This window comes from Egretta garzetta, unplaced genomic scaffold, assembly GCF_000687185.1.
Source record: "Egretta garzetta isolate BGI_Z169 unplaced genomic scaffold, ASM68718v1 scaffold287, whole genome shotgun sequence".
Lineage (NCBI taxonomy): Eukaryota > Metazoa > Chordata > Aves > Pelecaniformes > Ardeidae > Egretta > Egretta garzetta.
This window is the reverse complement of record NW_009260435.1, coordinates 4366885-4393315: the sequence shown is the minus strand read 5'-3', so window position 1 is coordinate 4393315 and position 26431 is coordinate 4366885. Positions and strand designations below refer to the sequence as shown.

Here is a 26431-nt window from a genome sequence, read left to right as displayed (position 1 = left end):
CCTCCTTCTCATCCTCCTACTCCCCCACCCCACAAAAAAAAAAGTCGTCTGGAAAAAGCTATGATTTTGCTATTAGGTTAGAGAGAAGTCATAAACTGGTAGAATTGAGGGGCCGTGATGTGGAAAAGAATAACTTAATTGATCTTCTAACTTTGTATTTGTATTACACAAATGTTATGACCTCATATATTTTTATTTAAGTAGGAGAAATCAGCTATAATACATAAGTGCTAGCACTGGAGATACTTTTGATTTTTGGTAACTTTACTTTGGCCTGAATTTTTGGAAGTTGTCTTTCTAAAGGCTTGGATGATTCTTCTGACAGAAGTATTTCATGGAAAGGTCTGTGTTAAGTATTCCTTTGATTAAGGAAAAAAGATCAATATTTTAGATGAGAAGTAGCATGCTAATAAGGCCACTCTGCAGGGAGCATACTGTAGCATGCATAACTTAATGCAACTAACTCAGACATTAGTGTTGAAAATAGGATGTGCATCTGTACTCTGAGGGAGATGCAGTCTGTTTTAAGACTTTGAAAAGCATATGTTGCAATCAGGAAGCTCTCTGCTGTCTTAATGACAACAGATGGCAGCTGTAATCACTGTGTTAATTAGGGTGATTATTTGTTGTCCATTTCACACAATATTTGTTTTTATAGTAAGTAACCTCTTTTAATTACTTTCCAACAGTTCAGCCTTTACGTCAGACAGACATAGGAAAAGAAAACTATTGGAAAACTCATCTCTGAACAGCAAACTATTAAAAGTAAATGTAAGTACAACGGATCTGGTACAGTGAGTTTAAGGTTTTTTTCTAAGCCTGTTGAGGCCTCTAGTTGGCCTAGACTTGAAATACTTCCAGTCAGTTACCCAAATTCTGCTTGGTGCACTTTGTCTTTCTCATCTCTTGACCGCACAGCTAGAAGAACCCCTTCTCACAAAAGAATGTTTGCTATACTGCTGCGTTTCTCTTGACCTAGACTTTGAGCTTCCCTGTTCTTAAGAGGGGTTTCGTGTTGAGGTGGAGCTTCAGGGTAGTTTGAGCTTGGTGGGATCAGCGAAATTGGATGGAGCTCGTACCTATTAGGGCTAGACATTGGACTTTGAGCAGACAAGGGGGTTTTGTCTTGGTTGGTTGGTTTTTGTTTTTTACAGTGCCGAAGGCAGAGAAGCAGGTACACTGTCTTTTTCAAATGGGATAAGAGAGTAACTGTTAGGAAAAATTTTAAAAAGTTAACAAAGTTTTAAAAGAGCTTAGTAAAAGTTGCTTTCAGAAGGAACTGTGGACTGTTCTGAAAGCATTTTCCACCATCATCTCTCATCTTTCTGCTATTTTAACTTCACATCTGCAGAATAGCACCCAGGAGAGGATGATCCAGCCCTTGCTAGATAGCTGAAGGGCTACATAGTTTCTTCCAGACAAAGAATGCCCCAAACCAAATGTCTCTGTTTTCCACAGTTTGGCCTGAGGGAGTTTCTAACCTTTTAATTTCTCCCGGATTTTAGGGAGGGAGGGGGGAGATACGGACCCAGCTGTACGCAACTGCTTCATTTTCACCCTTGGCCAGAAGGACTGGTAGAGCAGAGCTATTCCTCCTTGGCCCTTGGGGCTGCAGGACAGCAGCATGGCCCAAGGGAGCTGAAGTAGTAGCTGTCTTGAGCTATGAGGAACAATTACCTGATTACGAAGAGAAGAATAATAATACTGAGAGGGCAGAAGAAGTGGAACTAAGAGGGTGGGGTGGGAGCAAAGCAGTCTCTGTTTTACAGCGTCTGTAGGGGTTTAGTTACTTTAAAAATGCACTACCTACAGTCAATTGAGGGTCTGCTGAATGTGCTGTGTATGCTTCCTGTACTGTCCCAATCTTGGGGTGATTGAGTAAGCCTCGGAGAAATAGTGGGGTGTTTTTTCCCTATGGCAACATGCAGCATAATTGTCTGGAAAACTCAAAGCCAGTAAAAACCAGAAGGAAAATTCTTCAGGCAATATTTAGATACAGAGAAGACAGAATTAGAAAGCATGAACTTGATGCTGCTTTTATTCTTCTTATAAGGTCTGTGCTGTTTTCTTAGCTTTATTAATACTTGCCCATGGTAACAGATGATCTTTTTATTGTTGGCACATTGGATCCCCCTCTAGAAAAGATGGGGCACTGCTGCTTGCATTAATACCCTGCTGTCTCACCCTGTGCAAGAGCGAGAAAAGAATATGCTAAGGACACTGTGGTGGTTGTACTTAAGTGTTTTCTTCCTTTATTGGAAAACACGTCTCTCTTTAAACAGTTCTTACTGAATTGGTAAATTGCTTATTTAAATAATACTACTTCTTTTTTTTTTTTAACAACATATACACAAATATCCTGCTGCCATTAGTTCTTCACCAGAGATTATGTTTGTAGTAGATTTGGGGAGGGAAAAAAAGTTTATTGGAACACCTGAATACGTGTTTGGTAACCTGGATTTGCGTGTAGTGTGAAGTAATACGTTCATTTTGAGATACTACTACTGAAATAGTCTAGCTTTTAAATTCTGCTAGAACAATGAAGAATGCCCCAAAATTTGATGAACTTTCAATGTGATATTTTGTAGATAATGGAATGTGTCCAAGTGTTGTGGATTCTAGAAATCATAAATGCAACACTGTCCACATTTCTTTCCTCTCCTCCCAGCCCACCCTGAAGATTATTTGGCAAAAAGCGAGCTCATCTGTAGGTAACATTGTGCTCCAACCTGTTGAAACTCCTAGGCTGTAAACGGTGTATGTTTTGCTTCTCTTCATTCAGCACATTGCTTTTTCTTTGCACAGTCTAAGCTGACTGTTTCTTTCTCAAATAAATGCTGTTGTCTGTTTTTCAAAACCCTTCCTGGCCACCCCAAAACCCCACCAAGACAGCAGACTAGTGCTGGTGACTTAAAAACAACCTGCAGGCTGCCACGCTGTGCATATTAGACATGGGACAAGATGGATAAGGGTCGGTATTTTCATTGTTTCGTTTCAGGGAAATCGTTGTCCAGTTCTCACTGAACATTACTGGAGTGTGAATATTTAACATATATATACACAAATACTTTGCAGTAAAAGCCTGTGATTAACCCTGTGTTGCCCTATTCTGGATTTATTTGCACAGGAAAAGATGTAGTATAGTTTTCTGTTGACAGGAATGAGTAAGAAACAGGTTTCATGTAAAGATGGAGCTTCAAGGCAGTTTGAGCTGGTGAGGTGGTTGCTTTGACACTGCACTTTTGAAACAGTGTTGTTTATTATTGTTTAAATCTATGCTGATGCAACAGTAACGGCTGTGCGGGGAGCAAGTTGGGGAGCAATGATGAGTCTGTCTTTAACTTAACCGTTGTCGTTTCCAGGGAAGCACCACTGCCCTTTGTGCCACAGGCCTTCGGAACCTGGGGAATACGTGTTTCATGAATGCAATCCTTCAGTCGCTCAGGTACCCCCGAAGCTTTCCCTGTGAGAGTGGTTGTGTGCTGTAGCATTAGGTGAGGGAATTTGGCAAGTCACCGCTGCACAAAGATGTACCTGGGTTTGCAGGAACGGGTGTGTGCAAGTACCATAAAGTTGTGTTCTGCAGTGTGAGGGACTTCTTGTGATGCAGCGTTCCAGAGGAAGCCTGCTGTCTCTTCAGCAGAAAAGGAAGCTGCCCTTTCATTGCTGAGGATGATTACAGTCGCTGTGAAAGCAGAGACAGCGCTGTGAGGGATGGGTCTCATGGAAGCGTGTAGAACAGTTTCTGTAGTGCTGAGATGTTAGACCTCATTTGATTGCTGCCAGGACCACTGCTGCTCTGTAATTGCCCTTTTGTATTTCTGAATTTGCCTATTTCACTGGGAGTATTTTCACTGAGTATTCACTGAGTTGGGCTACAGCAGTACTAATCAGCCTCCATTTTCTTTTCCATCAGTCAGGGTTCACTGGCAGGAGTTAAGGCACATGCTTCTTGCATTCCATTGCTGGGACTGTGGCAGCAGAGGTTAGGGTTGATAGGTGGCAGAAGCCATGGAGGTAACCTCCTCAGCAGATGCAGTCTGGTTTGTTAGGGAATGCCTCCTGATACCTCCATCTGTCATGGTATCTCATAGTCAAAATGTAATTATTTCAGGTAATTGGGATGATGATTATAATATTTACAGATCTGCTCAGTCATTTACAGAAGAGGAGTATTTGCTACAGTATTTCTTGTAATCTTGAACTGTTTGTGATTGCCATCCTCTGTCACTGCATGGAGTTGTTATGCATTTCAAGGAACAGGCTCCAGAATACATAATACTCTCTTTTTTTTCCTCTGCCCTTTAAGGATTTAAATCATTTTTCCTTTTTCCATAGTAACATTCAACAGTTTTGCTGTTACTTCAAAGAGTTGCCTGCTGTGGAGCTGAGGAATGGGAAGACGGCAGGCAGGCGAACTTACCATACCAGGAGCCAGGGGGATAATAATGTGTAAGCTGCATGTTCCTTGTTAGCACTGAACCTTATGGAAAACAGCAAATACTTGGGTAGTGGAGCCACTATACACTTTCAGTGTTGCACAATCATAGAAAAATGTTTTATGGGGGGACAGAGTTGTAGAAGAACAGTTGGCTATACAAAAAAAGAAACTTGTATTGCTTACAGTTTGCTTATATAGGTGTGGTGCTGCAGGGGGAAGCAGCCAGATACATCAGAAAGCACTGGAGCGTAACTGCATTTACAGTAAGGTTAAGTAGTACTAGTTATGTACCCCAGACATTACATTACTTAATTATAGCTAAAATATGGTCTTGGGGGTATGTCTGCAAGTGAACATACTGGGGGAAAAAAAAAAAAACCAGAGTAAATGATTCACAATGCATAGCTTGTTTGAGCAAGCATTGAAGGGAAGATGTTAGCAGAGTCTACAGAAAAATGGCAAAAGGTGGATAGATTTCCAGGCGAGTCCTCAACATCTGAAATGTAATTTTCCTAACCTGCATCTCCTCCAGCATTACGGATAGGATTTTGGACATAAAATCTTTGAAGTACTGGAAAGGATATTTACCCAATCATTACAATCTTAACCACAGTAATGTCTGATATTTGTACGATTGAGCTAATAAACCTATAAGGGTTATAACACCCCCCCGTATTAATCACCAGCTTTTACTGTCTTTCCAGTTCATTGGTGGAAGAATTCAGAAAGACACTCTGTGCTTTATGGCAAGGAAGCCAAACTGCATTTAGTCCAGAGTCTTTGTTTTACGTTGTTTGGAAAATCATGCCAAATTTTAGGTAAGTTTTGTAGAATAAGAACAGTATTCTTGATTGTAACCTTGTATTGCTGGTGTTCTACTCTAAAATGTGCTGAATCAGTGGGATGCACTCTGCAGCTTTCCCATATGCCCACAAACATGCTTTGCAAAGGATCTTCGCTTTGATCGACAGTTTTGTGCTCATCGGTAGTGCTTTTTTCCCCTACACTTCTACTACATGCTACCTGTGGCAGTGCAGGAGAGGACAAAGATCTCGGATACTAAACCAGTGGTAGTTGTAGCTTTAAGACAGTGCTCCAAAGGGCAGAAGAACCAAGGTAATGACTGGTAGGTAAGTGCCAAGTGATGTAGTCAGGTCAAAAAAAGTACAGTACCTACAGGCCTAAATGCAAACTTACTGGCTGAAACTTCCTTGATTCTCTCAAAATACTGTAGTCACCAGCTGGACATGAAATAAGGGCTGTTATAAAAACATAGGTCTGCATAATAGGTGCTTTGTGCCCATACTGACAAAAAAGACAGTACTTAAAAAAAAAAAAAAAAAAAAAAAAAAAGGGGGGGGGGAAAAAGAAGGTTACCCAAGTAAATCGAAGTATCATTCCTCTCCAAGGTCTCCCTGTCCTGGCCCCCGAACCTCTTTCAAAGGAGCACTGAAACCTGTTAGGATATATTGTGATGAAGGTAAGTTGCTCCGTGTTCTCAGGTAGTAGTAATCTGTTACATCTCCAGCAGTGCTGAAAAGATGCTGTGAACACATCTGCTCAGTGAGCAACCTGAATAACACAGATCTATTTATTCTGTTCTTCACACTGCCAAATACGTTTCACTTGGCTTATGAGAATCAAGGAAGTTTAATACCAGTAGTTGCAAGCAGCGACCAAAACATTAGAGGCAAACAAACATCATCCATAATGTCCTTGACTGGTTTCCCTATTGCAGTCTTTGCTATAATTCTTGTTAGACTTAAGTGAGAAAGCAGTTCATTGAAGTTCCTCGAGCAGATTTTCAGCACTGTGGGTTCTATCACAGCTTTTAAAAGAAAAAGTGCTGTTTCTTGGGGCTCTCGCCCTCCCCTTTTTATTCCATTCCCAGTTAGCTGGGAACATGTCCATGATTAACTGATAAGAGAACTCATTAAATCACATGGAGAATAGGGTCAGCTGCTCAGTGGATTCCTCACTCCCATGTGATCCAGGGAGAAAATTTGGATTTGTTCAGTGCTTAATTGTATCAAAAATCTTGCTGTGTTGCAAGGTGTGTATTTTGCCGACTTACTGCTGTATAAATAGTGTGCTCGGGTGTGCTAGTAACTGTTCTTATGTCTAGCCTATCTTGTTGCCAGTAGGAAAGGGAACATCAGACGTGGGCTTGAATTGAATTGCTTCAGCTGGCTGGAGATCAGTTTTGTATTACACAGGCTGACTGTCAGAAAAACTGCGCTTTTGCTGGCGGGCTTTTAGATCATCATTTATTTTAACCACTGCGTCATCCATATCATCATGTTCTTTTAAAGATCTTACACTTTTTAACAAATCCAAAGAGCCTTTCATCTGTAAGTAACATATTTGTATGCAAGTATAAACACATGCACTAGGAGCACAACCAACAGTGTGGAAAGATTCCAAAGGTTATTTAATCAAATTTTTTGCAGAACAAGGGTGCCATATACTTCAGAGCTCTTTTATGAGGGATTTAATGTTGAAAAGGTGTCTGAAGCAAATACTTTCTGTAAATTTCATCTTCATCTGCTTATTATGATTGTGTTTATTACATTGAAGTATCTGTATTCAGTAAACTAAGCAAATCCTGCATTATCTCAGCAACTTCAAAATTACCTACAGTGTGCACAGTTAACATGCAGCTTTGAAGCCGAGTTCTGTTTTACTACCTTGTTTCATAGTAATGTACAATTATTCTGCAACTTATTCTGGGAGAGTAAGTCCTGTTGTGGCCTGTATGGGACTCTGGCCTGTTGAAGCACAGCAGTGTTCCTCTGTGCCAGTTTTGCCATTGAAAAAGGTAGGTAGTGCTGCTGATGTTTTTCAGGGTGCCGCAAGATCTACACACAAGCTTCAGCCATTTCATTTAAAGCTGCTAGTTTGGAAGAAAACATTACTGTAATTCTACAAGATGAAAAGGCTTTATTTCATTTTTATTTTGTTACCTCCTAGCAATACTTTTGTAGGACTTACTGGTGTTCTTCACTAAGCATCAAGCCTCACCTTGCGTACTTCTGTTGCACTGAATCTGTCCTCAGACTTACTTACATTTGTCCCTCCCCTGAGCAGTAGCATAAGAAACATCTCTTGTTCTTTCCCAGACATTCCTAGGTGTCAGTTACTGCCAATACTTACGTGGACCGGTGAGGAGGAAAAGGGGTCGGGGAGGCATGATAAGGCAGCTTAAAAGAATGGCCAAGGGCAAGAGGGAAAGCCAGCTCTACTGTGTAGGGATTTTTGTAACTAGGCCTACAAAGACCTGCACATAATTATGTCAGTGTTGCACAAAGCTTTCACTGTTTCACTGCATATGCTTTCCAACTTTATCCCCATATGCATCTTACAGCAAATGAATAGCAGTTGTTTGTTAAATTTGAACGATACATTTTGTGGTGTCTTTCTTTTGAATCTTACCAGGTTTGAAATGTCAATATATTAAGCAAAATTCATGGTAGTTTCAAAGTAGGGGTGAATGGTGTGCTGCCTAAACCTGACTCAGCAATTCCGCAGCTGTAGTAATCAAATTTAGCCACTAATTTAAAAAAAAAAAAAAAAAAAAAAAAAAAAATACTTTGTCTGAGTGAGGGGAAGTTACTGCTATCACTGTATATTTTTAATTAACATATGTATGTCCTAGGATGTTACTAGCACAGGCTGAGTTTGGTGATGCCAATTAATGTTAACTGAATACACAAGCAAATGTTACGCCTCGTCTGCTCCCTGTTGTTTTCTAAAAGGTCTCTTCCTGTCTAAAATGAATATTCTTAAATGTTTCTCCGTCCTCAAAAAGAGATGCTCAGGGAGAGCTGCGAAGGACCAGAATTGCTTTGTTTTGACATAGCTGTACCTTTCTAAAGGCTGCTTGGAAGACTTTTTTGGTACAAAATACGTCTCTCCTTGGTCAAGTCTGCTCAGTATTATTAAACAAGGAAAGTTTCTTTCATGTGACCCCAGTGCGCTGTCAGCACTAAAGCGACCTGTATACTTGGTGATTTTTGTCACTGTTGTTTCCTTTTTCTCTTAAGGGGATACCAGCAACAGGATGCCCATGAGTTCATGCGTTACCTTTTGGACCATCTACACCTGGAACTCCAGGGTGGCTTCAATGGTGTTTCACGTTCGGTAATCTTGCAAGAAAATTCTAGTCTGTCTGCAAGCAACAAATGTTGCATGTAAGAAGTGGTTTGTTTTTTTTTAATTTCTTCAAACCCTTAATGCCTTTGTGTGGGTCTGCGTGTGGTGGATCTGAAATTTCAAATGCATGGTTCCTTGTTTGTTCTCTTTAGTGCCTCTGTAATGTTACAGATTACAAAGCTGCAGGTTATAAAGGGTTAGCGTCCTGTAGGATGTGCTTCCTTTCAGAAGGATCGTCATTTGTCACAGGTGTGAGTGAGCATACAGGCTCAGCTGTAAACACATTTTAATTCATTAGTCTTTATTCCTGAAAGAAGTTCGTATTTTTTAGTTTCTACCCATATCGAAGTCTTTGTTCAGACAGTCTTGTCTCTGGGGGACAGATGGTCTGAATGACAGAGGAGCAAAAAAGATGGCCAAGTATTTGTAGGTTTAAATTGTCAGCAGATTAAAGTCACGTACACTTCAGCCTACAGTAAGGTAATAAATATGCTGTGAATGCTCTCTTCTTGAGGGCCGGTTTGTGTGGGTAGCCGTTTCCTTCTCAACAAGAAGCGTTCAAATTAACCGTGAAGTTGTAGGGGGGGGGTGCAGATAAGGCCTGTGTTGTCAGATCTGTGAGCACAGACTAGAAAGTTTAAAGTTGTGTGTGTATATATATAAAACTTCAAAGTGTTTTGGGTTTTTTGGGTCCATTACATAATCTGCTGAAAAGATGGAGAGTAATGAAAGCACAGAGAAGGATGATAGCGATGCATATTGTTTATCGTACCTTAATGGAACCTAAGCTGTCTTTGGAAGTGAAGTGAAGCTTCAAGAAGTCAAAATTACTTGTAACAAAGGGTGCAGAATTAAAACACAAATATGCTCAACCTACCTAATAGGGAAGAAATTTCTGTTTGAGAAACAGCCTCAATTCCAGGGTTAAAATACTGTACCCCTGTGAGCATCAGCTCTCCACTAGAGATGCAATCAACCAGAGTACTTTCAGCACTGACATTTAGAGCATCTGCTTAGAGCATATGCGGTTCACGCTTACTTCAGGTACAAGATAAGATAAAGCAAAAAGTACTCGCAGCTAAATACTAGCACTGTACAGTTCTGGGATGACTGAAATGCCTGGTGGGTGAACTCGGTCACTGTTTGTTACACATGGACAGAACCACTCTGCGTAGTAGTGGTGAGTTGTGAGCAGTAAACGTGTAACAGGTATTGAAAATGATGCCCAACCATCCTGACTTCAGCTCTCTGTTGTGGTTTGTCTAGAAATGGAGCATCTACTGTTGTCACAGCCATTTTTGGAGGCATTCTTCAAAATGAAGTCAACTGCCTAATATGTGGGACTGAATCTAGAAAGTTTGACCCATTCCTAGGTAAGGTGCCTCTTGCTTTGAAAATACCTGGTGACTTAAGGCAGAAGAATAAATCTGAAGCTTGATATACTTAGATGTCACATGACTGAACCAGAGTTTTAGCCTGAAAATATTAGGCATCATTTTATTCAGCCCTAATTTTTTTTTGTCTTTGTTTTTGTAGACCTTTCACTAGATATTCCAAGTCAGTTCAGAAATAAACGTACTAAAAATCAAGAAAATGGACCAATGTGCACACTACGAGGTAAGAGTGCTTGGCTAATGAAATCATTACCAGGACTAAGAGTATTATATGCTTCAGGTAGCTACTTCAGAGGAGCCAGGCTTTCACCTAGGGTGTGACTTGGTGCCACATGCCATCTATTTGATGAGATTCTGTGGTAGAAGGTACCAAAAAAACCCAACTCTATGCAGGTTTTACCCCAGTCACTGTGTACTGACATGCTGCTTTGATAAACTGGGGCTGAGACGTGCTAAAGACTAACAAGGATTCCAGCAGTGTTTTTTCTTTGTGGTCAGAGTATTTCTAATGTATTGCAGTCTTCCATTGCCGCCTTTGCTAAGGCTCTGTGTTCAGCAGCAGCTGCCCCTTGCACACAGTAGGGATGGCTCCTGGGTGTTCTGCTTTTTAAACAACTGAAATACAATCCTGCACAGTTGGGCAGTTGTGCCGTTGCTGGCCTTGTTTTAAAGGATGTTAATTTTTACAGATTTGTGCATCTATGTGCTGCAGACTGTGAAATACTAATCAAACCCCCTTGGTTTCTGTGTTCACTTTGTACCCAAAACCAAATCACCTTTAAAAGTTGACTATTCCTTGTTAGAAAGTCAGTTTTGAAACCAGCTGTGCTGAATGGTGAACAGAATCTTGTTAGAAAAACAGGCTTTGTGAATGCTTTTTTCTCTCTTGAACTGCTTACAGCTGTGTTTTCAGGAACAGGGAATGCTGCATGTTACAACATTGTATTGTATTGTTATTGTATTAAAATGCAGAATTTACACAGCTTTTTGCTGCAGAAATGTATATAATAACTAGAATGACTGCAGTGGGTATGCACATTTTCTTTATATTGCTGTATTTATTTGTTGTAGTTCATGTTACAAAAATCACTCAATGCCATCTTGAATCAGGCGTGTGTGTGTGTTTTGTTTTTTTGTATCTTGTTCTTTTTTAGATTGTCTTCGCAGTTTTACAGACCTGGAAGAGCTTGATGAGACAGAGCTGTATATGTGTCACAAATGCAAAAAGAAACAGAAGTCCACCAAAAAATTCTGGATTCAGAAACTACCAAAGGTTTGTACAAGCATGAAAAGCAGGAGCGTGACAGTATGTCAGAGGAAAAGAGGGCTCCAACGACAGCAGACCAGCACCTGTCCCTCCCATAGGCTACTGTAGATGTCTAGCACAAAGTTCAGCCTCCTCCTCTAATGCATCCTTTATTTTATTTTTTATTTTTTTAATCCTGTAGGTGCTATGCTTACACTTGAAACGATTTCACTGGACAGCGTATCTGAGAAACAAGGTCGATACGTATGTTGAGTTTCCCTTACGAGGCCTAGACATGAAATGCTACTTGTTAGAGGTATGAAGACTCACCGATGCTTTCTGTAGAAATTTGTTCCCCGACAGATGTCTTTATTACAAATTATAGTAGGCGCTCTTGAGATCCAAAGAGTTTTCTGTTTCTACCCACAGCCTGAAAACAGTGGCCCAGAAAGCTGCCTGTATGACCTTGCGGCTGTTGTTGTGCATCATGGTTCAGGGTGAGTACACGGCACAAGCCTGCTTCTTGGCAGAGACCTTCTCCCCGCTGAAGTACACGCAGGGTTAATTAAGGGTTTTCTGTCCCTGGTGAATGTCTGTATTTTTATGGTGGAAATAAGCAGTAACTTACATACATACTTACATGGAACCAGGCTGAATGAACTTCAGCTAGAGCTGTAATGTACAGTTACTGCTGTGAATGCGCACTGGCAGTCTTTGGGGTAATGACTAAAAGCGTAAGACACAATGAAAATAGTCTTGTTCCTCTAGGAGTGGAAAGCCCTACAACAACAGAGTGAATCGAGGGGCCTTCCAGAACTTACCGCCTCGTTTTGAGATTCTTAGTACAAAGCCAAAATGGTGTGTGTCCCCCCCCGCCCTTCACTTTGAAAAAGTGCATGTGCATTTATGCCAAAAGAGTGTGTGTGTGTGTTTGGAACAAATGTAGAGTTACAATTGGCCCAGAGAAAGCAATTATCCTGTATTTACTGCCTCTCCTACAGGAGTGAGCTTCAAAGCAAATGCTAATAAGCATGTCGCAAGGCTGGCTAGTGTTCATGTTTCGAAGTGAAGTTGCTGGGTGTGTTTTGTTTTTTCCTTTTCCCAGCCCTGGATGGATCTGTTGAGAGTAACAGTAGTGGGGACAAGACAACTCTGTCCTAAGAGAAACATGTTCTTGTCAGTTAGGAACTCCCTCTCTGGATGTGAGCAGTGAAAGAAACTAAACCCCATTAATCAAAACCTTGCTGATACCTGAATTTAATTAATTCAAAGCTACAAAACAAAAAGTTCTGTCCAGAAAGCCCCTCCTTTTGCTTCTCTACAGGAATGGTCTGGACTTTTAGAAAGCTTTGACTATTAAAGGCAGCCCTTGTAGCACCACAGTGCAGCTGACTGGTGCTTCAAAGTTGTAGGAGAACTGTGTGGAGAGCAAAGGAAAGCTGGTCATGATTAGAAAGGAATTAAATGGTTGGTAACATTGCACACGTGTTAACACGTAAGCAAGCGTGAGCAGGCCTTATCTTGGGGTGGCAGGGTAATGAAAGTTGGTGGGTGTGTAGTTCTGGTAGGTTAGATTTAAGAAACGAAATCTGTTTAAGATGAACTTGAAATCAATTTTCATCTCTCTGTTCTGGGACTAGTTTTGCTGTGAGTGCTTTTGATTATATTTAGCCTACGTGAGTCTCTCTAGACCTAAATGGGGAAGCCTTCTGAAAATAGAGCATAGTGAAATTGTTATAGCTAATGCTTGATTAATGACAGATAATGGACTTGATTTTTATGTAGGCAAACATGGAAGCTCAGCGTTGCAAGAAGCCTTGCTTGCACAAAAACTATGGGATGCTAGTAAGTCCATATAAAAAAAAAATCCTTCAAGCTCATCCCAGTAAGTGATTATTTTATTAACACAAAACTTGAGCCCCACAGGTTGAGAAGGGAAGCTTCTTACCAACTCCTATGGGGGACTGGCAGTTGCTTTCTTCCTCTGGTTCCTGGAAGTCTCTTAGCCCTAATAGAAAGTGCATCGGGGAATGCGGTGGTCTGTCTCCTTCTGATTGTCCTTTTTCTCCCTGCCTCCCCCCCGCTGACAGCGTTGGCTCTGGACATTACACCGCGTACGCAGCTCATGAAGGCCGTTGGTTCCATTTCAACGACAGTACTGTAACTTTGACCGACGAGGAGACTGTGGTAAAGGCCAAGGCCTACATCCTCTTCTATGTGGAACGGCAAGCCAAATCTGGATCAGATAAACTTTAATACCTCCTTTTAATGCTTACTTAAGAGTTCACCGGACAAAACATTTCCATTTTTCCATAAATACTTGATCCAAGACTATTAATTTCATTGTGCACTTTTCAATTTCCTCTTGTGGGTTTTAGTTTTGTTGTGTCAATGGTAGCATTTGACTTACTGAACTTGGACACAAACTAACTTTTTTTTTTAGTTATACCAGAAAACCTCAGCAGATTTTGATTTGCTGCTTTAGTTGTGATAACTCAATTTTTATATATATAGCTTCATGAAATACTTTTAGTTATTTGACTTTTTTATATTAATGTTTCAGTTCTCACTTTCTAAAGGCACATTTACATCAGAGAAGCTTTCTATCCTCCTTACAGGCAAGATAAATGTGCTTCTGATTATGAAGAGCAATACAACTTCATGCTGTTCTCGCAGCTGTTGGTAGATAGGATTTAATCTCTCTAAATCAAGGAAATGTTTGCACGTACTATTTTCCCTCGTGCAAGAAACTAAACAGTGACCTCCGAAAAATCATTCTTTGTCTGCAGAAGAGAGGAGATGTGGCATCATTAAATAGACCAGGTAATTGCTGCTATATTGGTGTGTATTCAGGCTGCTGACTTTCAGGAATCATTGTAAATAAACAGTTGGTTCTGTTGTATCTATACTGCAGTTTAATTCAAGTATTCCTCACGTATGCTCTGCCCTCCCCCCTGCAAATTTACAAAAATTATCTTAAAATACATACATGTCTAAATTGCGTTGAGATTTATGTTTTTTTAACCAAACCTGAATTGCCTTAGATGTCTCTTGTTTTAGGCCGTCATCCTGGAATTTGATCATGAACACTTACTTGCTTGAAAACTTGGAGACTTCCTGGCAGTGGGACCCCAGCCCTCCTTCCTGGGGGGAAGTGGGAGTACAGCCCCAAAGTTTGGGCTTAGTGAGAACAGTCTTAGGTCTAAATATGGTTCCTGTCCATTAAATGCCTGCAGTTCACTTAAAACTGGAAGGAGGGGGATGGTGTGCCAGATACTCCGCATGGCAATTGTTTTACCAGGTCAAACGCAAACGGGAGGACGCTCCGTTTCACAGCATAACCTGCCTGATGGGCGCTGATGAGCCAGACTGCTCGCTGCCTGGAGCACACTCAGGTAGCTGGGATATTTGCGTGTTGGCCTGGTGTGGGATCTTTATTTGTCATCTCTAGATGAATTTTAGCTGTACTGCCGTGTTGGAGAGTGGAGGTCAGCTAATGGGATTTTGAAAAGGTGGACAGGAAGACCACTCTTGCAAAAGCCAGGAGGACCAAAAAGAGCTGAAATCTGACAAATGCTACATTTCAGTTCTCTTTCTGCAGCCCCTCCTTTCTAGCTAGCCCCCATGTGCCTAGCAAGAAACAGAGCACTCCTAAAATCTCAAAAGTAGTAAGAGTAGAATTTACTAAGTGTGGAGTCACACAAACACCACCTTTTATTTGTGGTAACAGTAAAATATAGGAGTCTGAAAACACCAGAACTCAAGTAAAACCTGATTACCCTTTTGAGTTGCAGCTCAGCCTGGTGCACATGGAGTACGCATCGCTCTTCCTTGCCGGGGGTTACCTGCTAGCTGTATGCTGACAAGTATGAAGAGAAATCACAATCAGATGTTTTTAAAAATGTCATTCATCATAGCTTTTTCACAGATCTTAAACCAGGAAAAGAGAGAAATTGGCTTAATATAAAACTGCAGAAAGCATTTGGCATTGCTAATGGTGTATGAATGTATAAAGTGTGCACTAGTTAAAACCTATTGTACGTATTATTTGATAATTGACATAAGTAAAAGAAGACATCCTTATAGAAGTTGTTGAACAATAAATAGAACTATTGATTGCTTTGCTTTAAATTGTAGATAGTTTGTCATCTACCATTTCTCTGTTTCTTGCAGGAAGAGCCTTTCTTCTAATGGGAATAGGTAGCTGTTCTCACTTATGCAGGCAGAAAAAGGTATTGGCCAGACTTCATTGGCGTGCGGGGCAGGTGAGGTACCTTGACCACATTATTACCCTGAAGGGCAGCCTCACTGCTCACAGTTAGTGCGGGAGTTAAGTAGAGTCCATCTCTAGCTGCGTTTTATCTGCATGCTACTTGGACTGGATTGCTTTAGAATTTTAGTTTTGAGAATATAGAGCTTGAAATGCACAACTAGCTCTGGCCTGCAGCAGTTCTACTGACAGTAGTCAGGTATATGCAGTGCGCTCGCAAACCAGTGATGTAAATGTGCCTTTTTGTATTTTTTGAAACTTAAATTTGTAATCTTCAGTAACATTCACTTACCTTAAGCCGCTTCTACTTCTCCAGTTTATTTTTTGGGTCAGAGTTATATTCTCATTTCAGTATTTCCTTTCAGTGACATTAAGGTCTTGGGCAATGGTATCCAGCATGGTCCATTTTGAGACACGGCCATGGGAACACAATGCAATCACGTCAGCCTTGTTCTTGGAGCAGGTGGTGATCAGGACTCAGCCATATGCTTTGCTGGAACAAGTACCTTGTAAATCGTTTCCTAATTTAACTTTCTCCTGCTGCAAACCCAGATGGACAGTTTGTTGTGGCAACACAAGTATTTCTCTTCCTGGTGGAGAACTTTGCTTATCCACTGTATTCTAGTCAGTGTGGTGTCAAAAAAAAAAAAAAAAAAAAAAGTAGTAACTGAGCACTGAACCAGTAACATATACTGCACCAGGCCTAGTATCGCATTTTTAGCCTTACTTGTATATCCTATATTTATCTACTAGCTTGGGGGGTGGGGTGGTATATCTCATTTCATTTAAGCCAAATGTTTCTTTTCTACTTACTGCTGACCATAGTACACACTAACTGGCAAGAATTTTTTTCTTGCTTGTGACTGCTGTGCAAGCCACAACTGCTTTCTACAGTTCAAAGACTTGCATATTTTTCACCAAAATTTGTCTGATCAAAGGTTGTCATTTTGTTAGTAATTGTTCAGCCATGTATACAACTGGAGGTGACATCTATGTAAAACAAAACTGCAAAATGTCCAGCTCTTGGAATACTCCTGCTGTAGTGTGTGGCACAGTGCGCTGTGAAGTGCAGCAGCGTGCCAAGCTCTAAGGCACGCATTTACATGGGGAGCTCCTTCTCAGAAGGTGCTTGCCAGGTGGCAGCAGATGTCAGCCTGAGAAGAGAGCGTAGAACTTCCAGGCAGGCAGGGACAGTGGCCTTGCATCAAAAGCAGGAGGCCAGTTACAAGGATTTTGCTAAATCAATAGAAAACATAACATAACACATGGAGTTCAAAAGCTTCCCCGGCATTTCATTACTGATGTGTCTGTGTCTTACTGATGAGGTAACCAGCACCTTGAAAACCAATTCCAGTGTGCTTTAGGATATCCTCAAGTACTGTAGTGCCATAGTTGTAATTGTTTACCATTAAAATCTAGCGTGTAATTTTCCATGAGGATTACTGACTGTGCTCATCTTGTGTGTTTCTAGAGCATTTCCAGGTTGAATGTGAACTATATCTCATTCACATTGTGTGTTTATGGAAAATGTGCCATTAAAGTTTCTCCTTTCCTTAGAAAATTAAACTCCTCTTGTCCTTCTACAGGCATGCAGAATATTGCTAGTCTAAATCTTTTGAACACTGGTGGCAGAGCATTTTAACTTGTTTTGGGGAAAACAAAATAAAGCAAGTTGAAGTGTTCCCGCTATTTAACACCCGTACCACAACTTAGCATCTAAACCCAAGAAGGACCTGCTGTTCAATTTTAAAGGGCCTTGTCACCCAACAGCTGTTCATTTTCGTGTCAGATTGTGGAGTGTGTGGTTAAAGAGGCCATCCTAGCAATTTTAACCTTGTCATTCAAAGTTTGCTTGTTTGCTGGTTTTTTAATAAATATTCCTGTGTTTATTACAACTCTGAGCAGTCTAGACTACTTAAACCTGCTCAGAAATGAGGGTAAATTCTGAAAAGGATGAAGGGACAGAGTGAGAGTTGAAAATACCAGTATGAGAACTGTTGGCACACCATGTCAGCTGCTGTTCTCCAGTGGCTGGCTTACCTGGTACATGAAATCATCTACTCTTCTTGTCCCTTTTGTGGCTTCATAAAAGTACTCATGCCAGTATCCACAGCCTGTTTCTGAGCATGGGGGGGAAGCAGGAATCTCCTTCTCCGAAAAGACTGGCAATTGTTAAGCACAGCTTATATAATAGAATATAATATACTTATATAATATATACTTATATATACTTATCTAATAGTATATAATAGAAAATTACTAATGCTAAAGAATTAAACAGATCTGCATTTGCCATTTTTTGAGTCGCTGGATGTAGGCACCCACACATTACTCAAGCACAGATAAGCAGCTCAAATAACTCTTGCAGACGGCAAACTGATTTCAAATCTTGTTTTTCAGAGTTGAATTCAAACTGCATTCTCAGGGTAAGAAGGAAAAGATGGACTTTGGTCCTACTCTCCCCTGTCATATATTGAAACAAACCCAATTAAAATACACAGGTACATAAAATCTCTCAGCTACTAAAAACATGCAAACCATTTCAGAAATTCCAGGAGTGCTGTTTTGCTGTTACTATCTATCTACTAATTAGTTGAATCTATTTTTTTCCTGTATTAAGGCCAAGACAGAAGCTGGGCATAAAGTACCTTAATCGCAAGCATTTTTGTTTCACAAACATGAAAGTTGTAGGGTTGTTCTTTGTTGCTTTTAATTCCATCTGCCATTTGCTGTAGCTTTATGTTTCTTCCAGGAGGGACATTCTGCTACACTTCCTCTCATTACTGGAAAACACACACTTTTATTCCTAAACCAATTCTATAGATCCTTTTCCCACCAAAACAGTAGCAGAACTTAAACCTACAAAAATGTAACATAAGAAAACGCTTAAACTCAAGCTAATAGAATACAGCTATTAAAAGCACAAGCTAAGCATAGCAGCTAAACACAAAAGCAGCTAAACACAGACTTGCTGTTCCTGTGCATGGCTGCCTGTGTATCATTACTTGCCTCATGCAAAATGTGGGGAGGGGCTACCTTTGTTTATTCAAATAATAGTGTGCAGGAAACTGCCCTTAAGTAAATAATTCTGAGGCTTGTAAACTGAAGCTGCAGGCTTTGTGTGTGTGTGCACACAGACGCTTTAAAGCACCCAGGGAATTGTTCAACTCATTTTACAAGCAAGCTGTTCCTGAAAGTAAGTTCATTATCCAGGCTAACAGTCCTTGAGCATGAAGCAAAAGCGCAACTTTAGACAAATCGATCAACAAATCAAGGCTGAAAGTGTACACTGCAAAAACAAACTTCCACTGGGAAAGCCAAATCCTCCAGCCGTGAGAGGCTCGCAAAGCTCCTCCTTGCAGCTGTAGCTACAGCCCACCATTCCCTACCCCCTAGTTCAGTAACTCCGCACAAGAACTTTGCTAAGCTTCAGTGGCTAAAAGGAAAGAAATCCCTTTTAAGGAAGCATTGTGTGAATGTCAAGTGCTGCTATTCTACACGTCCATTCATGCTTCATGCATGCCTGTTTCTTTTCCTTTCCCTGTTAGCTTCTGCACCAGCTGTTGGCCAAAAATAAACACCATTCCACAACCATATATGTGCAATAGCCTTCTGGGGATTCTGAGCCCCCTCCAGCCCTGCCATTACTCCACAAAGCCAGAGGAGACTGCATTCTGACACGCTCTGACGGGCCATGCATATAACCCAGCTGTTTTTTCCTTTTACATCTATTCTCTTTTCTGGACAAAAATAGTAGGAAAAGCTTAGCAAAAACATGTCACAAGTTGCTAGAAGTGTTTCAGGATCCTTTACTGTGGTCTTTGTTGAACTTTCATTCTCCGATGGAACTAAAGAAGGATAATTTTCTCCTGGGACCTGCTTTAAAGTATTTATCCATCTGCTGGTATTCCGAGAGAGTCAAGGTGTGTAACATTGAGGACTGGATGAAAAACAATTTCCAGAAAGACTTCTGTAGCAGGCATGAAAACACTGTCAATGATTTTTTACTAGAAGTTTGCAACAGGTACGTTCTTTGGGTGTGAGACTACATCTGCTGGAAAGCTTCACTGCCTTGAAAAGAGACAGTTGAGAGCTATTTATTTACTCCATACATCCTACCTGAAATGGAGCATTAAGTATGTGAGTGCTTTGGCTTTGCAGTTTTATTAGAGTGTTAAGTTGGGTTTTTACAGTGGCAATAGCATATACTTCATATTGACTTACCTTTAAAAAAAAAAAAAAGGCTTAAGAATGAATAATTAATACAATGAAGTGCAATACTCCCTCCTCCATTGCTGCTTAACTGAAACGTACCATGCTGGGCAGTGCAGAGCACTGTCCTGGTGGGAGGGGCTAGAGGAAGGACGTGATTTCACAGTGACTGTATGTCCTAACAAAACCAAGTTCCTTAAACATGTTACTAAACACTGCATTTGTTTCATTCCAAGTATTAATTTATACTGAAATTTATCTAAGCTTTTTATAAACTCCAGTAAGGGAAAAGAAATACCACTATGGAAAAGTGGCTCTGGGTACACACCATTTCCTCTTACAGCTTTTCTGCTACAAAGCAGCTCTATGAAAAAAAATTAAATGACATTAGGAGGAGCAGACGGGGTAGAGCCAATACTACTGTTTCAGTAACACCAAGGCTGGTGGTGGTGCAAGATGAGAGCTGAAAGGGGCAAGGCAGTGCCTATCCGGAAGCGGCACACCTTTGTGCTGTAGCCTGCCCTCAGCTTTGTGCCGCAACACGGAAGGCAAGAAGTTCCACTAGGAAGTAACAATTTTAAAACTCCCCAAAATTACAGGATACTGATGCAGGACAGAAGTGTCTTGGCGAGAACCAGCAACAGTGCTGGTTTCTTTTTTTTTTGAGAAACACATTTTTTTGAGAAACAACAGTTTCTTTTTTTTGAGAAAAACAAGGACTGAAATGCAGGTTCAAAACAGAATGTTAAGTGGCAAGTACAAAATTTCAGAACTGTTCTAGAATGACTGATAAAAAATTCAGATTAATTAAAGTATCATTAGGAAGCACATCTGTGCCTCCAAAGGAGGCTGTAGGAGGAAGTACTCTCTCACTGGAATGTCTACCATGAGGTCACTCTTAACTATTTCCATTTTTTTGCCATCACAAATTAGGATTCGGGATGAGGACACAAGACCACAGCTCTTATGTTTAACATTTAAGCGCCCTTCTCCTCTGCAGAATCTGTAACCCCAAACTGGTTGCTGGACAAAATTCAAAGCAAAGCCCGGGCAGTAAGCAATCTCAAAATCCATAAAAATTCAGCAAATACCTTTCAGCTCTGCAGGGATTCGTTTCCACAAATTAAACTGAACTCTTAGAAATGACAGTTTAATGTTGCCACTCGCCCCCCCTTTTAGCCTTCCTAAGACAAGTTCCTGCCTTTTTTTGCAGCACCCCACTGAAAGCTTTTCCATCCAAACAAAATGCCTAGCATTCTGAGCAAAATCAAATGCAAATGAAACAAATGCACAGCTTTTCTCCCTGAGTTTGGAGTGCTTTTATTCTGTTGGCAAAGCGGCAAGAGATGGCAGGTTGGAGCCTTTCTTGACCTTGCCGGCTTTAAAACACTTGTTTTTCTAACTGCTCATGAGTGTAAAGGAAAAGAATAAAAAGCTCATGCAGCTGACATGATCTCACTTCATTACCTCTGCTTAAAAGGTGAAATCAAGCAGCAGGAGGGGGATAGGGTGCAGGCGTAGAGAAAGAGGACTTGACAATGTACCCATTTTTAAGGACAAAAGAAAATGCTGCAGTGATGGCAGAGCCCCTTGGTTGCCCCCACTGCTGTTGCACACCTCAAACCCCAATACAGGCTGTAAGCACAAAGCTTTGTATGGAAGTGCTGACGGACACCTTACAGTTCTTACAGGACAGAGGCAGGCCAATAGTTCTGTCCAAAGGTCTCACAAGGTCAACATTAGCATTGCTGTAATCATTTTCCTTGCAACAACAGAACCTAAACAAGTCCTGTGCTAATGAAGAAACACGAAGCTGCATTTAGCTAAGAGATGGATAGCTGAACTGCTGCTCCCTGGGCAGAGCTGCAAGCCAGAAACCGCACGCTTCGTACAAAAGGCGTTGCAGGTTGGTGCACAAGGGTCCTTGCAAACACACCTGGTCAGCCCAGCAGCTAGTCATAACTGGTCTGATGCTCCAGAATAAGTCATCAACACGCTGACTTGGAACAGGCATTTTCTGTACTTGCCCAGGTCTACCCAAGCAGCAAAACAGAAAGCTTTTTTAATTTGCTGATTTGAAGTAGCTGGCACCTACTCAGTAAATCCAAGGAGCTGAAATACACCCATTAATCCCCATAAAATCAAGAGTGGGATTGTCTTACTTGCCCATGCTCAGCATGTCTACACAGCAACCTCTCCACTGAATTGACCTGAAATTCATCCTGACGACTCATCTCTATTGGGTCTTCATTCGCTGCACCTGGAGAAGTGCAGCATGATATAACTCCTTAGGAAAAAACAATACAGCTGCAGCTTAAATAGACATCCATGTCCCCTTCTCCACTATGCCAACAGAAAAAGCAAAGAAGGCAAGTTCTGCAATAAGTAAAGCTGAGCATCAAGATCTATGTATGTGCCCATCTACTCCTGCTTTCTTACCCCTCCTGTTGGAAAAGGAGGTATTTTTCTAACTTTCATGTGTATTCTTGACAATACTAGCTTCTTCCAGCTCTTGTTACCTTTCCCCTCATCTCACCTGTAACAATCATGTTTTCAGATGTCCAAACCTGCTATCTCTGACCCTCTCTGGATGCGGCCATGTTACAGACGATTGCATCTCGCTGCTTCTCAAGAACTGCCCAAACCTCAAGACACTCAAACTGGAAAACTGCGTGCGGATCACTGACCAGACACTAGAAGCAGTGACCCTCCATGGGGGATCACTGCAAATGCTCCATGTGGATTTCTGCCGGAACATAACACAAACTGGTCTAGAGAGAGTCAGGCAAAAATGTCCTTCAGTAATGCTGAGAGCAGAGAGAAGTGCTAACATGATTCCAGACAATAAGCCAGAAAAAAAGTTGATGCTTGAAAAAGCATCAAGAAAACTGGTTCAGCCTTAAGTGCAACAAACTATAAACTTAAGTCAACGTGGGTATTTCACTTCCACTCCCACTCACCTCCTGGGTAGCACTGCTTCGAGGAACCATGGCTACTTCCCTGCATTCTGTTCTAAGTCCAAAGAAATGGTTGATATGTTTTGTAAAGGTGGCACTGGGAAAAGGCATGCATCTCCACCAGGGCAGTCTTAACAAAAAAACCTGTTTACTTCTACTGTTCCTTGAAACTGGAAAACTGCGTTGCTGACACAAAATGCTAGACCTGATTGATTAAGGCTGAAAACTGCAATTTTTATGCCCTCTTGTCGCAGATGAGTGCAACGCACCTCACTCAGAAGACAGCAGCATCAGCATGTTTTATTGAGGTAAAATAATAATTTGACAGTTCAATAAATTCAATGGAATTTAACACAGTTTTACAGTGGTTTGACAAGGTTCTATAAGTTGATGGCAAGGTTCACCTTATTAATTACTTCATGGAAGAAACATACAAAGGAAAACTGAGGTAGAATCAAGTTAGAATGATCCACACAGAGGCTGGAGACACAAAGGAGGACGCTCCCGTTGAGTCACGAGGTTCAGAGTGGACCCCCCTGCTTTCTAAACTCCTTATGAAGCCTAGGTGCAGCTGGATCCTATCTTAGTCTCAGACTTGGTCAATGGTTTACGTCTCATGGAAGAGATACAAAGACTAAGGAGGACCCTCCCGTTGAGTCATGAGGTTCAGAGTGGATCCCCTTGCTTTCTAAACTGCTTATGTAAAGGGTTATATGCATAATGCCGCAGCTTGGGTAATTGTATGATTGACACAAATTTCTGTTAAGGGATATATCCATATGGTCATTTCATCCACTAAGGGCAACAAGCACGACACAAGATCTTCCTAGCAAAAGCAGAGTACCTGACAGCCATCACTTCCTCAGTGATTAACATTTGTAGCGGAATTGTCAGGCTTATTTATTAAACGAGGGAGGCATGGCAATGCACGCAAAACACAGTTTGATCCTTTGCATAACGTACTTTGACAAGATACACAAAGTTATTTTTTGAAGTTGACATTAAAGGAAGCGCAAAATGAACAAATGCTAGTCTGCAGAACTAACCTACAGGAAAAGACAGTGACTCACAACCTGTAGTTTTAAATGCTAAATTAGGAACACGCTACAGTACAGATCTATATACACATCTGTTTCTCACTGCAAAGTACAAAACAAATAACTATTGTCATCCCAAACCACAAGGCTGTCACTTTCCTGCGTGCTGCTCTGCTACCTGGAAGTGAAACTTTTTTTTCTTAATGAAGGGTTGCTATGGCATCATCTACAAAATCTGACACCAAAGGTTGGCACTGTTTTATTCTACTGTATAAAATTTGCCTTGATACAACAGACTGGGATTTGGTCATGGCATCAAGTACTCGGGACTGATAACACCATATTCCAGGACTCTTTTACACACTTAGAGATTTTTGCCTGAGGAATGGCGAACATTTCTGAGTGCCACTGTACTGCAGTTACCTGTCAAAAGTTTTACTTGTTGAGTCTGTCTCAGTACAACAATATAAAAAAATCATTATGATCATCTGGTTTGAATTAATCAGGGTTTTCTTTTGAACTACAGCATATTTTTTTTTAAAAAGCACCCTATCTCAAACCCTGTGCTTTATGTGGAAGCACATCCTCAGACTCTCCTTTCCATTATTTTCCACTTTGTACAGCAATTCTGACATGAACTCAGAATTCTGACTCCTAGAGAGCACACCATAATACATAATCCTGCCCATTCTTGCTGACCCTGCAACTGAACTTGCATTTACCTTAAATCTCTCTCCCATTCAGTAAAATCCACTGAAGAACTTTAGAACTTTAGAACAAAGAATGACAGATGGTTCAATCTGGGTATTGGTGACTTAGTTTCCCCTGGAGGACCACATGTCAGTTCAGCTTAGATGTCAAATAGAAGGCTGCGTACAGACCAGCTCGACAAACTCTATGGATCCTGAATAGTTCCAGCTTAAATCACAATGAAGTCTATACTGCAGTTAAGATTTCAATTTAAAGTAAAACCTTAGAGAGGGAATAGTTGAGTGTGTCCGTCCTTAATGCAAATTTAGAAATACTGTTCTGGCCCATAAAGACAGCACTTCTGTTCCATCACACAGTAATTATCCAAGACTTTGTCACTACAGCAATCTATGTGCATGTACCATAGCAAGCCTGTTTCTCATTTACATGAGGGGGTCTGCAGTTGATAATTAATTTTACTGCACTGGTAACAGAACACTGATGAAATTTACTAGTTAAGAACACATCAACTGGAACTTGCATCACTGGAATTTAATTATACCAAGACTATCATGCTTTAAAATAATCTGATAGCTTTGTTGCATTTTAACAGTTGTATCTACAGTTCTAGCTTTGCAAGACTACTTGTCTGCATTTTAATCTTTTAAATAACTGGAAGACTACAAGAGCTAGCTTTTCCTCTAAGGAACAGAATTTGTGACTTCTTAAAATTCTACTTAAGAAATTATTAATGGTTGTCACAAATACACAGGTTTTTCTTTAAATTTAGAGAACAGTGTGACTGCAGTACCTCTCTAAAACAAAAGGAATGTGTTAAAAACTACTACTGAAGTAAAGCAGACCTCTTCCCCCTCTCATTGGCATCTAAACTGTAGAAGAAAACTCTGAAGTTAGGCCTCCGTTACTTAGGAATAACTGGTTTGATTTTCCAGTTTCTCCCTGTATTCTTTCTACAATACTGTTGCTCCTTTTAATAAAGCTATGTGGAGAAGATCCTGGGGGTGTCCTAATGGAGAACTTGGCTCTGATGCCTCAGGTAGTCTTGAAAGACAGACTTATTTCAAGTGATACCCTGTCTTTCGTTCATGTCTGAACAGAAAGAAACACGCTATCAAAATTCCACTTGAAGCCAATTTTTACTGCAATAGTACTGTAAAATTGTATTTCCAATCAATCTCTCTAGGAAGGTAAGTTTCAAACAATCTCAGCAGAAATATTTTAACAGACTATGTTCCTAGGGCTTGTTCTTTCCTCTGCGAGGACTCATGAGCTAGCTACAAACTCCTGGAAGCATTCTTTAAGTGGTGCGTCAAAAACAGAAAGAGGACTTTACAGCTCTCAACATCAGTGAATATACTTACTCCTCCTTTCCATCCTGTGCAATTGCCCCGCAGATATCCTTGGTACTCTCTAATTTGGCTGAGCTAAGAAATACATCACAGCATTACAGAAACTTAGTCCAACAGTGATGAAATTCTAGAGAAATACTGGATCAGTACGAGTATCCGTTAGAAACGCTTGCCCAGAAGACAAACGAAGAAAATAATGTCATTATTGCATCTTCACAACTTGGAGATATTTAATGGCACAAAATTGTAATATTCTGGTACTTCATTAACTCATTCCTAAAATTTAAGTACGAGCCTTATGCACTACAAAGTAAGGAACACAAAACTGGAAGCAGAGACAGGAAAGACAAACAGAAATCCTAAAACAGCATTTGCAACTTGGAAAGGAGATTACTGGGCTGAACAAACTTAGTGTGATGTGGAAATTGGGCTGTTGACATAATTCTTACCTTGGATACACACAACTGGTGAAAACACACCAGTTTCACATTTTGCTGTCAAGCCAAAACAAAGCAGGAACTCTATGTAGTCCCATTAGTTACCAAAGACCTCTTGATGCCAGCTCTCTAAGCACTCTGTGATGAAAGATACATCTCTGTAGATGTAGCACCTGACGAAAGCGGGTTTGCATCTGTCTACATATTAGTTGTGCCTTTTCCAAT

At 40.7% G+C, this 26431-nt stretch overlaps 2 protein-coding genes across 8 annotated transcripts in view; both read left to right on the top strand.

Moving 5' to 3' along the window:
- Positions 1 to 16163, top strand: part of USP3 (ubiquitin specific peptidase 3) — a 45554-nt gene extending 29391 nt beyond the window's left edge. For 2 of the 7 annotated variants that reach the window (XM_035899450.1, XM_035899449.1), the window contains exons 5-15: positions 690 to 771; positions 3363 to 3445; positions 4339 to 4452; positions 5146 to 5259; positions 8485 to 8631; positions 9860 to 9966; positions 10130 to 10210; positions 11142 to 11260; positions 11436 to 11549; positions 11663 to 11730; positions 13324 to 15526. In XM_035899450.1, coding sequence (XP_035755343.1) covers positions 690 to 771; positions 3363 to 3445; positions 4339 to 4452; positions 5146 to 5259; positions 8485 to 8631; positions 9860 to 9966; positions 10130 to 10210; positions 11142 to 11260; positions 11436 to 11549; positions 11663 to 11730; positions 13324 to 13489 — 1195 coding nt within the window. In that variant the 3' untranslated portion in view covers positions 13490 to 15526. Of the gene's footprint in view, positions 1 to 689; positions 772 to 3362; positions 3446 to 4338; positions 4453 to 5145; positions 5260 to 8484; positions 8632 to 9859; positions 9967 to 10129; positions 10211 to 11141; positions 11261 to 11435; positions 11550 to 11662; positions 11731 to 13323 lie in introns of all 7 variants that reach the window. The other 5 variants (XR_004842660.1, XR_004842659.1, XR_004842658.1 and 2 more) reach the window with 5 other exon arrangements.
- FBXL22 (F-box and leucine rich repeat protein 22) lies at positions 15917 to 22628 on the top strand. Its single transcript, XM_009643818.2, is given in 4 exon segments — positions 15917 to 16005; positions 19052 to 19167; positions 19170 to 19527; positions 22273 to 22628. Coding segments are annotated over 4 exon segments (837 nt in total). The 5' UTR covers positions 15917 to 15988; the 3' UTR covers positions 22619 to 22628.
- The last annotated feature ends 3803 nt before the right edge of the window (positions 22629 to 26431 follow it).